This window comes from Ailuropoda melanoleuca, chromosome 3, assembly GCF_002007445.2.
Source record: "Ailuropoda melanoleuca isolate Jingjing chromosome 3, ASM200744v2, whole genome shotgun sequence".
Lineage (NCBI taxonomy): Eukaryota > Metazoa > Chordata > Mammalia > Carnivora > Ursidae > Ailuropoda > Ailuropoda melanoleuca.
This window is the reverse complement of record NC_048220.1, coordinates 44,081,140-44,093,773: the sequence shown is the minus strand read 5'-3', so window position 1 is coordinate 44,093,773 and position 12,634 is coordinate 44,081,140. Positions and strand designations below refer to the sequence as shown.

General features: G+C 35.3%; 1 protein-coding gene across 5 annotated transcripts in view; it reads left to right on the top strand.

Annotated features, from left to right (window-relative positions):
• Positions 1–394: 394 nt before the first annotated feature.
• Positions 395–12,634, top strand: part of ADAMTS6 (ADAM metallopeptidase with thrombospondin type 1 motif 6) — a 295,037-nt gene continuing 282,797 nt past the window's right edge. Inside the window, exons 1-3 of one of the 5 annotated variants that reach the window (XR_004624085.1) lie at positions 395–1,143; positions 7,805–8,182; positions 10,571–10,935. Coding sequence is in view for 4 of the 5 variants with exons in the window: in XM_034656286.1 (XP_034512177.1) it covers positions 8,086–8,182; positions 10,571–10,935 (462 nt within the window). In the remaining variant the exon portion in view is untranslated. Of the gene's footprint in view, positions 1,144–1,220; positions 1,778–7,804; positions 8,183–10,570; positions 10,936–12,634 lie in introns of those variants that run through there. The other 4 variants (XM_034656286.1, XM_002919303.4, XM_034656285.1 and 1 more) reach the window with 4 other exon arrangements.

Below are 12,634 nucleotides of genomic sequence, written 5' to 3'. Positions count from 1 at the left end.
CCGGAGTCCGTAATCAGATGGAAAATGTGCTGGTCTTAGTTTACTTTAGTCTACTCTCCCTGTTGGTGGCAATTTTACTTGTGGAGGTATATTGAAAAAACGCAGGCATTTTATGCACATGTAGCTACTGAGTCTTGAAATCTGCCACTGATCTAAGTTTGCTCTAAGTTTCCTCAAAGACACTTTATGTGCAACTTTTAATATTTTTGTTGTGTGGACTTAGAAAAGTACACGGAAAAGGACACCAGAGATCTTAACAGTGACATTAATTCATCTAAAGTCATTCATCCTCTCCCTCCCCCTTCCTTTTTCCAAGAAACAACTAATCACAAACCAGGCTAGAATTTCTAAAAAGAGGAGGAGGAAGAAAAAGAGGCGGAGTGGGGTTGGGGACTGAGTTTAGAAGGGCCAGAATTTCTCTCATTCACAGGGTGGAAAAGTTGACATTGTCTAAGCCCTTCTGAATGGCTGGTAGTTGGTTACCCTGATTGTACCTCTACCTCCCCTCCCCCTCCACGTGACGACCCAGGACACATGCGCACCCGACGCAGCCCGGCACATCTGCAGACTGACGTCAGTGTGCTCTGCCTCCGAGGAAAAGCTGCCAAAATTTTCTCCTGCTGCAATTCAAGTTGGCTGGGGGCCGGTAGTGAGATCTAGGGCTACTTCAACAAAACTTTGCTGCCCTTCCTGCTCCTCTTGTCTTCTTTTCTCTTGATACCTTTTGATGCTCTTCACATGTTATTTGCATAGCAAAGGCACTAAGCTGTCCAGGAAGAGAGGGCACCACTTCCACCCCCAATAAGCTTTTTTTTTCCCCTTCCTTCCTTTCTTTTTTTCCTTTCCTTTTTTTGGAGGGGGGGTCGAGAGAGAGAGGGGGTTTGCAAAGGCAGCATCTCAGGATGATAGCCTGGATGTGTTGATGGCATCTCTTTTATTGCCAAATCGGAAAGTCCGTTCTCTAAAGCCCGGTTTAGCCAGACTATAGGGTTTTATTCTGGCTGCAGAATAAGTAACTGACTGCTGTGGCTTTGCAAAGGGGGGGCAGAAAAAAAAAAAGTGAGGAGAGAGAGTACGTGAGTCGTCCAGTGCAATCTCTATTGTTTGAAACTTACTTTTTATCAGAATTTGAAGATGAAAACGGTAAGGAAGACTTAACAATATTCAATGAAACCGTTTTTGCTTTTTTTTTTAATTAAAACTTGTGCTTTGCTTGTCTTCCGAATAACGCGTAGAAAACTTTTTCTGTGTGTATGTGTGCGTGTGCGTGTGTGTGTGTTTTTAATGGCAATGAGTGAGCTTGACTGAACTCATTTTACAGATAGAAATCTTTTTAACTCCAGACTAGTCGGGGGGTTGGAGAAATCTGTGTCTTGCAAGTATTTTATGATGCAAAAAATACATGTTTATTGTACGAATAGACATGTTTTGTGCAATATGACTTGATTATGATTATTGTGGTCTTTTAACTAATCACCAAATACTAATTGGGAAAGTAATAATGATGTGTATTTTAAACTGATTTCTAGTTTTCTTAAAGAAAAACCTTCTGCATTTTATAGTTTCATGTCAGTGTCTTAAGTAGTCAGACAAGTGCATATTATATGCCTGGGCTCAGAGGGCAGAATTAATGTGCTAGCTATAGCCCTGATGCTCTAGGATATGTTAAGCTTTTAATAAGCTAATCAAAGAGATGGAAGCGTGTGTTTTTGATTTACTTTTGGCCACTTGGGACGACGTGCTAGACTCATAACCCTCCGGAGCCTTGAATATCTGGGTATGTCTGTATATATGGTATATGGGATCAAAGTTCAGGGATGGGGGGGCAGTTGGAGTGCTGGAGGGGTGTTTGGAAAGCTGCCTTCTGATAATGTGTACTACAATTCCTGTCTTTGGTAATTTCTTTCCTTGTTGTACTAGAGGCAAAGAGAGTGAAAAAGCGCACTGAGAGGGAACAAGAGAGTGAGTTTCTTACTCTTGTTTTTATTTGAGCTGCCGGTGCAACGCGTTTGGGCCAAATGCCAACTGTCTGGGTCACACGCGTTTTATCCAAATAGATTTAGCGCTGCTGTCTGGAAATGGGCTGCTGAATGTTAACTTTAGGATCAACTCAACCAGGGCAGCTCAGACTGTTACCCTCTGTCTGGGCGAAGTAGGATGGGGGGGGGGCATGCAGAATGGAGGAGGAAAGGGGAAACTGAACCATTGCTTGGAACTTTTAAAAAGACACTGGAGTGTGATTTCAACATATTCTTTTATATTCAAATTTCTTGTGGTAATTTTCTTTTCTTTCTTTCCTTTTTTAGCTTATGTTGATTAGATCAAAATGTAGGAATGACAGTTTTTTAAATTCATGACAGGGAAAGAAATGTAACATAAAACTGGTGTAGTTGAAGGAAATTGGGAAAATTAATTTTGGAAATAATTGTTTTCCTGTGTTTCACCAAAGTGGTAACTGCAGTTCTGGTTTATATTAATTTCGTGCTTAAGTGTGATCATTGATGTTTTGGATTTTTGTAGAATAGCATATAGAGGCAAATAACTTGATTTCAAACAAATCAAATTCATTCATCTGCCACAAATGGCAGCAAATGAAATCTATCTTGTGGTACTAATATTTTTGTGATGCTCAAGGGGAAAAACCTCTAACCTCAGGACCTAAAATATTTTAATACTTTTCATGTCTGGGCCAGTATGTATAAGATTAATTTCTACTCTTGTCTACTCTTACCACTTCCTCTTCATTTCCTTAGCAACCACTAGTAGCTACTAGTGGTTTAGGATGGGCCTCTATGCCAAAGCCTACCCTGTGTGTGACTTTTATGAGAAAATAAAGAGAGTTAACATATTAAGAAAGTTAATAGCACCTTCTTGGGGGAAGAAGGAAAGGCAGAAGAGTTGGATAGTTCTCTTGGTTCTACCAAAAGACGGTTGATTATCAACATTTTGTAATAGCCTCAGAAGAAAAAAGGTGTTTCTGCTTTTCAGGAGAGAAGTTATAATACAGATAATGTATTATACTTGCCATCTGGAAAAAACACTTTGGGACTATACGTAATTTGGGGCTTGAATGATATTTTGTATTTTTACTTTGGGCTCATTTGGTCTTCTTGATAGGTGAGTTTTGAGTGTTTTCAATTACACCTTGGGACACTAATCTCACAAAGTTTATAAATGATCTGGAAACCTTTGTACTTACAGCCTAGTAGTGTTCTTGGCATATAGTAGGTGACACTAAATGTTTGTCGAGAGAATAAATGGCAAATGAAATGTATAATTTTCACGTATAAAAGTTAAATACATGAAGGGAGCACAGTATTGTTGCTTCCTCTGTGAAGACCAAATCAGCCTTAAAATAAACAACCAGAGTTAAGATGGATGAAAGAAGTTGAGTAGGATGTTATACATGTTCTTTAGCTCCATAATAATAGTTCATGAGAGGAAATTATTACCTTGGTTACTCCCAAATCACTTGAGTGGGAAGTAAAGATGATAGAGGAAAAAGACAAGTAAAAGCCCTTCAACTAGGGAGACTACTGAGGCAGCGACTGTAGAGCAAGTTGTCTGATCTTATTTCCACTTAGCCAGTGTACCTTTGATCCATGGAAGCAGGTAAATGATCCCTTAACTTTACTGGCTGGTACATTTGTATTAAGGAAAAAAGCATATGTGAAATCAAAGTAAAATGGAAGTTTTCAAATTTAAAATATTTGTAAGCTCAGTTATCATGACCTAAATTATTATTTGCTCTAAAAGACAATACAATGTTATTGATTGATTCCTATCATTGTATTTATTCCACATTTTGGGGGGAAGGAGGAACATGAAACTATTTTTGAAGGAAGGCCTTTGAAAAGTGATGAGTAAGATGAGGAGGACAGGGGGCTAATATTTCCTTAGCCATTAAAGTGAAGGGTGCGGAAAGTTTACATCGTTGTAATCTTATTTAATCAACAAGTCTTTGTAAGGTAGATACCATTATCCTGGTTTTATTGATGAGGAAACACATCCAGAGAGGTTAAGTAACTTGGAGTCAAGCCAGGACTCAAAGCCTTTGTCCTTTCCACAACGTAATAATGCTTCATCTATACAATGTAAAGAGTTAATACATTATGATTTTTGGACAATTATGCAGTATTTTAATGTTAGTTTGAATTATGGAAACTATATTTGAAAAAGTCAGTGTTTATACATATTTCTTTGTAATATCCAGATTAACCTCTCCAGCAGGTGTCAGAAAGTAGGTTAACTATTCATTTTTATTGTGTAGGTAACTAGGAGAGGTTGATATGTTAGTTGTTGATTTTAGTTGACTTGAGCCAACTCATTTACTTATTATTGAAGTTCCTTCACTGGCACCGGAGGATTGAGAAAAAACTGGGGAATGAGAGAGGGTGTGAGAAAGGAGAAAGACACTCAAATTTATTGAGTGCCCATGTGCCAGATACTGTATCTAGTGGTGGAAACAAGTTTGGTTTAACTTTAAAGCTCCTGCTCTTTCTATTATGCATCAGTGCCGCTTTTTACTACAAGTCCTTAAATCAAATGTTAGTCTACTTCTGGCCAAGTAGTTACATATTACTTTTTCTCTCAATGCTACTGGCTTACTTAACTTGGGCGTTTACTGGACAGTGGTAATAATTGTAAGAGTGAAGGTTGCAAAACTGAAGAGCAGGAAATTTCTTAAGGGGAAAATGGTTCTTCCCTAAAACCAGACAACTTGAAGTTTGTCATTAGTTTCAGAGCTCAGGAAAATAGGAAAAAAGGATGAAGGAGTCATACAAATACATCACCACTAATAGAAAATGAACTCAAATGTGTTAATTATATGTTCTTCTTCAGAGGAAGATTAAGGTATATGAAGGACTCATTTAATGTCAGACATTAATATGCAAAATACTCAAGCGATCTGAAGAGTGAATCTTGTTTATGAAGTGACAGTTACACTTTTATATCTCATGGGAAGGTTTGGAATATGGGACTGTATGTAAGTAGGTTAGGAATAAAGATAACTGGATTCTTTTCTTTACTGTTATTGACTAATGGCATGACTTAATCTCTTTATAGATTTTTGCCTGAGTAAGCATATGTCTTGCCTAAATCATTGTAGAAATAATTTTGAGATGAAAGAATTATTGTGTGTATAGTTGCTTAAAACTATTCACATTAATTTATGCCATTTATTATGAATCTATTATTTGGCAGTGGTTACATGGGACTACTATTGAATATTTAAGTTAGAGTGCCTTAAACTGGAAGTATGATATGGTAGAAAGAATTTAGACTTTAAAGCCAGATAGCCTTCTGTATGACTCTTGGCTCTGCTATTTTCTAGCTGTCTGACCTTTAGGAGCTTCAAATGCCTCATCTGTAAATTGGGAGCTGTATTATTATCAATTCTTGCAAAAAAAAAAAAGTCACCGTGAATTTAGTGGCTTAAAACACACATTTATTATCTTACAGTTCTCTGATTCAGGAAACTGGGCATGGTGTGGCTATGTCCGATGCTTCTGGGTCTTTTATGAGGCTGCAGTCAAGATGTTGGCAAGGGCTTGGGTCACCAAAGAAGGCTCGACTGGGGAGGGATCTGCTTCTAAACTCACATATTTGTGGGCAGGGTTCGGTTTGTCACAGGCCATTACATTGAGGGCCTTAGTTCCTTGCTAGTGGTTATCTGAAGGCTGCTCTCAGTTGCTTGTCATGTGAGCCCTTCCATAAGACAGATTGCTTCATCAAAGCCAAAAGGAAGAGAGTCTACTAGTAAGATAGAAGTCAGAATTTTTTATAATGTAATCATTGAAGTGATATTTTCTCGACATTTTATTGGTAACATTTCTCAAGTTACTCAAGGGAAGGGAATTATGCAAAGGTGTGAGTATCAGGAGGCAGGCTCATTGGGGCCATCTTAGAGGCTGCCTGACGTAGGGGCAATAATACCTACTTTATAAGATCGTTATGAATACTAAAAGAAGTAACATATATTTAAAGTTCTCTTCGTTTTTGGTCTGACCTTAAACTAACTTTCAGGATATTACCTGATAATCTTCTCCATAGGAACCAAACTTACTATTATTAATAAAATGATTTTCCATTTTTTTCTTGCCATCTAGACTTTGTAGAATCTATTTCTTTAATTTGCAGTGATTGCCCCCATCAATATGAATTGTGAAATTGGGTTCCTCTTCCAGGGCCTATCTCAAATGCCACTTTTTAAATAAGCTTTTCTTGACCCATCCTTCTCTGACTCAGAAGTCATTTCCCTCATCTGATGTCCTCAATGCCTTTTCATAACTTTATTTTGGCAACTGTCAGTCTGCCTTGAATTTTTTTCTTTGTTGCTTAGATTATGAACTCCCAAAGGGCAAGGATTGTGTTAATCTTTTCTGTATCCTCATGTTGTTATAACAGCATTTTAAGAACTAGTAAAGCATATTTGTTGATTAATGAATTAGTTTTTGGATAGAAGAAGTTTTAAATGGTTGTGCTTGTTTTATATGTTGTTATAAGCAATATTTCTAGCACCATAGGGAATGAAGTAGTCTACATAAATTAATTTTCCAACTAACTACAAGTATTCTTTTATATGCCTAAAGTGATTTTCTTTTAATCACTATTTATTCATTCATTTACTCATTTTTTTGACCAACATATATGTAACATTCGTTATATAATCCCATACATTAGGAATGTGGGATGAAGATCTTTCTAGTACTTTTTGTGTACTTCTCTATTTTAGTAGTAAGTTATCTTATTAAAAACAATTTAATCTTTTGTTCCTGACTCAAGCAGTATTTTGAATATCAGATATTGATTTATAATACAATAGGAACTCTCAAACTATTTAAGGACCATTTGCTTCTACCCCAAACTGTATTACTTTGGGATTCTACAGCTAATTTTTGGTTTGTCTTTCTTTTTTTCAGTTTTGTGCTGTTAGTGACGTAGTTTCTTAGTTCCTTTGCTCTTTTCTTCTTCTAAAGTACTATGTGCTGAGAAATCAGGTAGTCACATATACTGGCATTCTGTATGAAATGTAAATTCATGGACTGTGAGTGAGGTTGTGAGTTGAAGAGAAAGTACATGAGATAGGACAGGAAATCTGTTGTGCTACCTGAAATGAATTTTTAATAATTCTTTTCTTTTCAGAAAATGAATTTCTTTTATTTTCAGTTACATTCTAGATAGTTGAAAGTGTCTCATATGCTTTGCTTTTTAAGTCATATAAGACTTACAGATAAAATCAAGGGTTACAGTAAATATGGTTTAAATTTTTTGAAGTTTAGTTTGTGTTAGTGTCTGAGTGTTCACAGACAGCTGCTAAATGTCACTGTGTATTTGTGGATATACTCTAAGAAAAAGTAATAAGTGCCTCATAAAACAACAAATCAATCTTGAATATGAGTCTTCTAAAAAGCACATTAAGGAATGGGATCATATACTGTTTATCCCTTACATAAAATGAATTTTGATTGTGAAGTCACTCTACCTTTTATTTTATCAAAAGAAAGTTAGTCACTGTACCCACACATTGTTTTCTTCAAAGTTTTAAAAAAATAATTTTTATGATTCCACTTCAGATTCTTTCTTTGATTATTAAGTAGGTCTGGCATTATCCTGCTTACCATTTAGGTTTCTGATTGTTTAGTCTTGTGAATGTTTATTTAGACTATAAAGAACAACAACAGTCTAATTTAGCTATATTAAATCATTTTGTAGTCTTTGTCTTTTGGCAAGCATTCAGCAATATAGTTCTGTCCCTACAAAATATTTTTCGTTTAACATAATTTTTTTTTTGTTTTTCTAGGTTAAAAAATGGCCGTATTTTAGTTACTAATCAGCCAAATGCTTTGCTTATGAAAATTTTACCATCATTCTTTTTTTTTCCTTTTGGATTGAAAAAATGAATCCAGATATAGAAGAAAGTATGGGATGTTGGAAAAAAGTACCTGTTAAACAGTGGAACATCTAATAATTAATTTGCAAGAAATTTTAAAGAAATAAAATTGTTATGCTTCGATTTTGGTATGGTATTGACTCTCTAGCACATAGGTAGCCCTCCAAAAAAATCATCCAGTTTTCTAAATTATGGAAATTTTGTGGAAGACGTTGACCTGGATTTTGAGCCTCATCATGGCTTCATCGGAATTTCATAGTGACCACAGGCTTTCATACAGTTCTCAAGGTAGGAGTCCTGCTTTTGAAAGTGACAAAAAAATATTGCTATTAATTTGATGAGAAAAGATTCTGAATATTTAATTTGGATGAACATTTTCTCTGGGATATGTAGTGATAGGAGTGGAGGCCCACTGCATCAATTCAGTGCTAGTTTCATAAATCTTGAGGGCTCTAAGTAGTCTAACTTATTATACTAGTATTTAACATCTAGTGTATTTTAAAGTTGACTGGTCTTTCTTAGAAGATGATAGACCCAGACCTCTTCTTCTTTTGAATCCTAAACTTTAATAAGCTCATTTGTTGCTAAGGGTTACAGGCAAGGTCATGTTCAAAAGGAATCCAGGGGTTTATGCTATAGAAGAACAAGAAACTAGACATATTCTGATACAAGATCCCTCTAATATGGACCCTTAGTGAAAAAAATACTTTCCAAACTTAAGAATTCTGATATAAGAACTAGAATCTGAGTAAAAGAGTAAGAGTGGTAGGAAGTTCAACTTTTCAAACTCTAATCCATGGGTTCCTAATTTGAATCCGTAGAATTGAACTTTATTTATTTATTTTTAAGATTTTATTTGTTTATTTGAGAGAGAAAGAGACAGAGATAGTAACAGAGAGCACAGCTAGGAGGAGAGGGAGAGGCAGGCTCCCCACTGAGCAGGAAACCTGATGGGGGGGTTCGATCCCAGGACTCTGGGATCATGACGTGAGCCAAAGACAGAAGCTTAACTGACTGAGCCACCATAGAATTGAAACCAGGTGCCCCATAGAATTGAACGTTATATCATAGAAAAGATCTTAACCGGGGTCCCTGGAGTGAATGACATTTTGTTTTCCATGGACATGTCCAATCCTTATAGATTTATTAAATTGCCTTTTTGATTGCCCTCCCATGAATGTATAGTAACCAGTAATTTTTTTGGTGTGGATGAGCCAGATTTTCAAGGCTTTTATATATTGATGTATATGTCTAGAAATCTGTATGTATAAAATGTGACTCTCAAAGTTTATTAATAAAGCTGTAGCATTTAGTATAAACTCTTATTTATAAGAAGTGAAATAAATACTGTCTTTTAATTTATTTCTATTTGGTCATACTGTCATGGGAGTTTATTTTTGTGGGTGAACTCCATGTATAGACAGTGAGGCAATGGACAGACATTTGGTTTCCTTTAGTGGTAAACCTCACTAAAGGAAGATGTGGTTAAGAAGGTAGATTGGAAATATTAAGTATACCTAAATGAGGAAAATATGTGTAATAATCCTCTAAATTTTTTGTCAATCTAATGTTTTTTTAACAGCTTTATTGAGATACAATAAACATACGATATAATTTACCAATTTGAAGTGCACAATTCGATGGTTTATAGTGTATTTGCAGAATTATGCAACGATCACCACAATCAATTTTAGAATATTTCAACACCCCAAAAGAAATGCTGTGCCCATTAACAGTCACTCCCACATTCTCTCCAAACCACTCTCTACCCCACCCTAAACAGCCTTAATCTACTTCTGTCTTGAGATTTTCCTACTCTGAATATTTCCTATAAAAGGAATCATATAATATGTGGTCTTTTGTGATTGATTCCTTTCACTTAGCATAATGTTTTTAGAATGTTAGATAATTAACTTTAATAATGACGGCAGTTATTATGAAGTTTCATTCATGTCATATATGTATCAGTTCTGTATAGAATAATATTCCATTGTGTTAATATACCACATTTTATTTATTCATTCATCAGTTGATGAACATTCAGATTATTTCTCCATTTTGGCTGTTATGAATAATGCTGCTATGAATAGTTATGTACAACTTTTTGCGTGGATATGTGTTTTCATTTCTCTCAGGTAAATACCTAGGAGTGGAATTGCTGGGTCGGATGGTAGTTCCATGTTCAACCTTCTGAGGAACTGCCAGACTGTTTTCCAAAGTGGCTTCTGTATTTTCCATTCCAACTGATGATTTAAAAAGTATTTGTACAAGGCTGTAGAAATTCGACATTAACTCCTTTGGATAACTTTAACAAACATAATTTATCCGAGCTAAATTCTATTATTTTAAGTATGTGTACTTTTCACTGTTTTTTATTTCACTATAAAATATTCATATTTCCTACAAGAATTTAGCTTTTAGAATCCAATAAAAAATAAATATAAAAAAGAAAAATAGTCTTTCACACTAATTTTAAAATAATGCTATTTTGAGGAATAATTGGAACTTAATTCATCATTTGATTTTAAGCTTTATTTTGTTTAACAGTTTTTGTTCATACCTACATATAATGATGCTGATATAGTTTTTGTTGTTTATACTGCTACTTCTTTGTTCTGTTAAATTTTCTTTTCTTCTATGTGTTTTTTCTGGATTCTCTGCCTTGTGATTACAAAGAGGAATTCCTGACTTATCTAGAACACTACCAGCTAACTATTCCAATAAGGGTTGATCAAAATGGAGCTTTTCTCAGCTTTACTGTGAAAAATGATAAACACTCCAGGAGAAGACGGAGTATGGACCCTATCGATCCACAGCAGGCAGTATCTAAGTTATTTTTTAAACTTTCCGCCTATGGCAAGCACTTTCACCTAAACTTGACTCTCAACACAGATTTTGTGTCCAAACATTTTACAGTAGAATATTGGGGGAAAGATGGACCCCAGTGGAAACATGATTTTTTAGACAACTGTCATTACACAGGATACTTGCAAGATCAACGTAGTACAACTAAAGTGGCTTTAAGCAACTGTATTGGGTTGGTAAGTAGATGTTATAATTTTTAGTTTCTGATGGAGAAGTAAATTCACAATGTAAATGTCTTTCCTCACATTAATGATATATGGAGAGATGGGTTAAGTAAGGAAGATAACAGTCTAAATTTTGTTATTTCTGCTGCCTTTGCTTTTGATAGCCCTTTGGTAATGTTTGCATTGACTCTTCAAAGAACAATTTTTAGAACCCTATATTACTTGTAGAATGAATTGAGTACATTTATTGCTAGTTTCTCTGTAAACAGTGTTAGGCTTTACATATACAACAGATTTTTTTGAATAAGAATAAATTATCCAAAGTAAATCTGTTTTGAAACTTCTCATCTATTAAAAAAACACTTGCTATTAAATATGATAGAAAAATACTGTTCCTAGTCATCAGCACTGCTGTCTAAGTTTGGCATTAACACTAATTATACCATTGATAGTTTTAACAGCATAGTGAAATGAACCATGAGATGAGGGGGAAAAAAGAGAAAAAAACAACAACAGAAACTAATTCCATTGTGAGACATGAGGGCAGAGAGTGATGGGGATGTGAAGGTGAGTTAGGACATGTAGGAGATAATGAAGGCCCATACAAGGACTGCGGCGCTGGCAATGCACAGCAAAGAATGAATTTAAACCACATTTTGGTGAGAAAATTTACAGGATTTGTGTCTTATTAATTTTTTCTTCCCTGGTATCTAATAAGACATATAGTACATAGTAGGTATATAATAATTTAAAAATTGAGATAGAATTGAACTGGGTGTGGGATGAAGGAGAGAAAGTAACTGAAGATGGCTGAGGTTTCTCTTTTAGATGACAGGTATATGAATTTTAAGAGAGGGAATGGCACTGGAATCCTGGATTGGAGAGGAATATGATATAGTAAACGTGAGGAATCTAAAGAAATAGGGTTAACGATGTCTAGATGGCATTTGGGAAATACAGCTCTGAAATTTAAAAAAGAATTTAATTCTGGGAACAAGTAATTTGAGAATCATTAAGTGGCCATGAAATTTGTGAAAGATGTTGTTTGATGAGTCAAAAGAGAGGATAAGGTTGAAAATGGACACTCCTCTACACCTAAGGGGATAGCAGAATGTCACCCATCTCTTCTTTACCCTTTATTAAGACTTTCTGTCTCTTGTTCTCTTTCCCTCTATTTGTAAACACCTTTTTGTTTTGCTATGCTTCCTATTGAAACTGCATGGCCCATGTTGACTACCTTTGGTCACTTAAGATGTGGTCTGCCAGGTTTGCCCACTGAAGTTACTGTTTTCTCCTTGGCAACTAATAAGGAATTTGTGAGCAGATACTTTGAGACTATGTAAATATTCTGTTCCTCATCACACTTTTGACCATCAGACTTAGTAACTCCTGCCTTTATTCTTATTTTATGTTACATTTTTAATCAAATATAATATGTAAACACATATTTTTAAAAATCCCATTTTCCAAAGTGCCCCTCACCTTTTTTAAGTAGGCTTCACACCCAATGTGGGGCTTGAACTCACAACCTGAGATCGAGTCATATACTCTACCGATTGAACCAACCAGGTGCCCCTCAAAGTCCCTTTTAACCAATTCTGTTTATAATTCTTCTATATAAAATAATTTCATTGTAGAGGTAATTAGTGTTTTCTAATCATATTTCCTCATCCATTGTTTTGGTATTGTAACCCTTGCCCCATTCAAAGGA